The 730-nt window shown below is 34.4% G+C and overlaps 1 protein-coding gene across 1 annotated transcript; it reads left to right on the forward strand.

Moving 5' to 3' along the window:
- Positions 1 to 229: 229 nt before the first annotated feature.
- Positions 230 to 388, forward strand: SARC_17866 (hypothetical protein; the record flags this gene model as incomplete). Its single annotated transcript, XM_014288048.1, has 1 exon — positions 230 to 388. A coding segment is annotated over one exon (159 nt), but the record flags the coding sequence as incomplete, so codon positions are not given.
- Positions 389 to 730: the final 342 nt, after the last annotated feature.

A 730-nucleotide genomic window follows, 5' to 3' on the forward strand; every position in this document is an offset into this window, starting at 1 on the left:
ACACACACACACACACACACACACACACACACACACTCACTCACTCACTCACTCACACTACACATATATATATATATATATATATATATATAAATATATACATGTATGTATATATTTTTATATATGTATTAATTTTATGCATGTGCATACCATTATACTTACATTCTTATATGCACATGTCTCTTCTATAATACATACATGGACCAAACCCTTCTAATTTTCATTACAGGAACGTGCCGATAAACGAACCACAACATTAGCTCTATTGAAAGACACGTTGGGCGATGCAGAGGATGACTATGAAAAGTGCCTCAGAGCCATGACCAGCTATCAGTCTAATCTCATCAGCGCCACCTCTTTCTACGAACAGGTGGCGGGATATGAATGACGAGTTACAAATACAATGAAGGATATGAATGGGTTATATATACACTGTAGGATATGAATGGGTTATATATACACTGTAGGATATGATTAGGTTATGTATACACTGTAGGATATGAATGGGTTTCGTATACACTGTAGAGTATGAATAGGTTATGCATACACTGTAGGATATGAATATATATATATATAATGTAGAATATGAATAGGTTATATATACACTGGATATGAGTAGGTTATGTATACACTGTAAGATATGAATGGGTTATGTATACACTGTAGGATATGAGTGAGGTATATATACCGTGTAGGATATGAATGGGATATGTATACACTGTGGGGTACG

This window comes from Sphaeroforma arctica, assembly GCF_001186125.1.
Source record: "Sphaeroforma arctica JP610 unplaced genomic scaffold supercont1.12484, whole genome shotgun sequence".
NCBI lineage: Eukaryota > Ichthyosporea > Ichthyophonida > Sphaeroforma > Sphaeroforma arctica.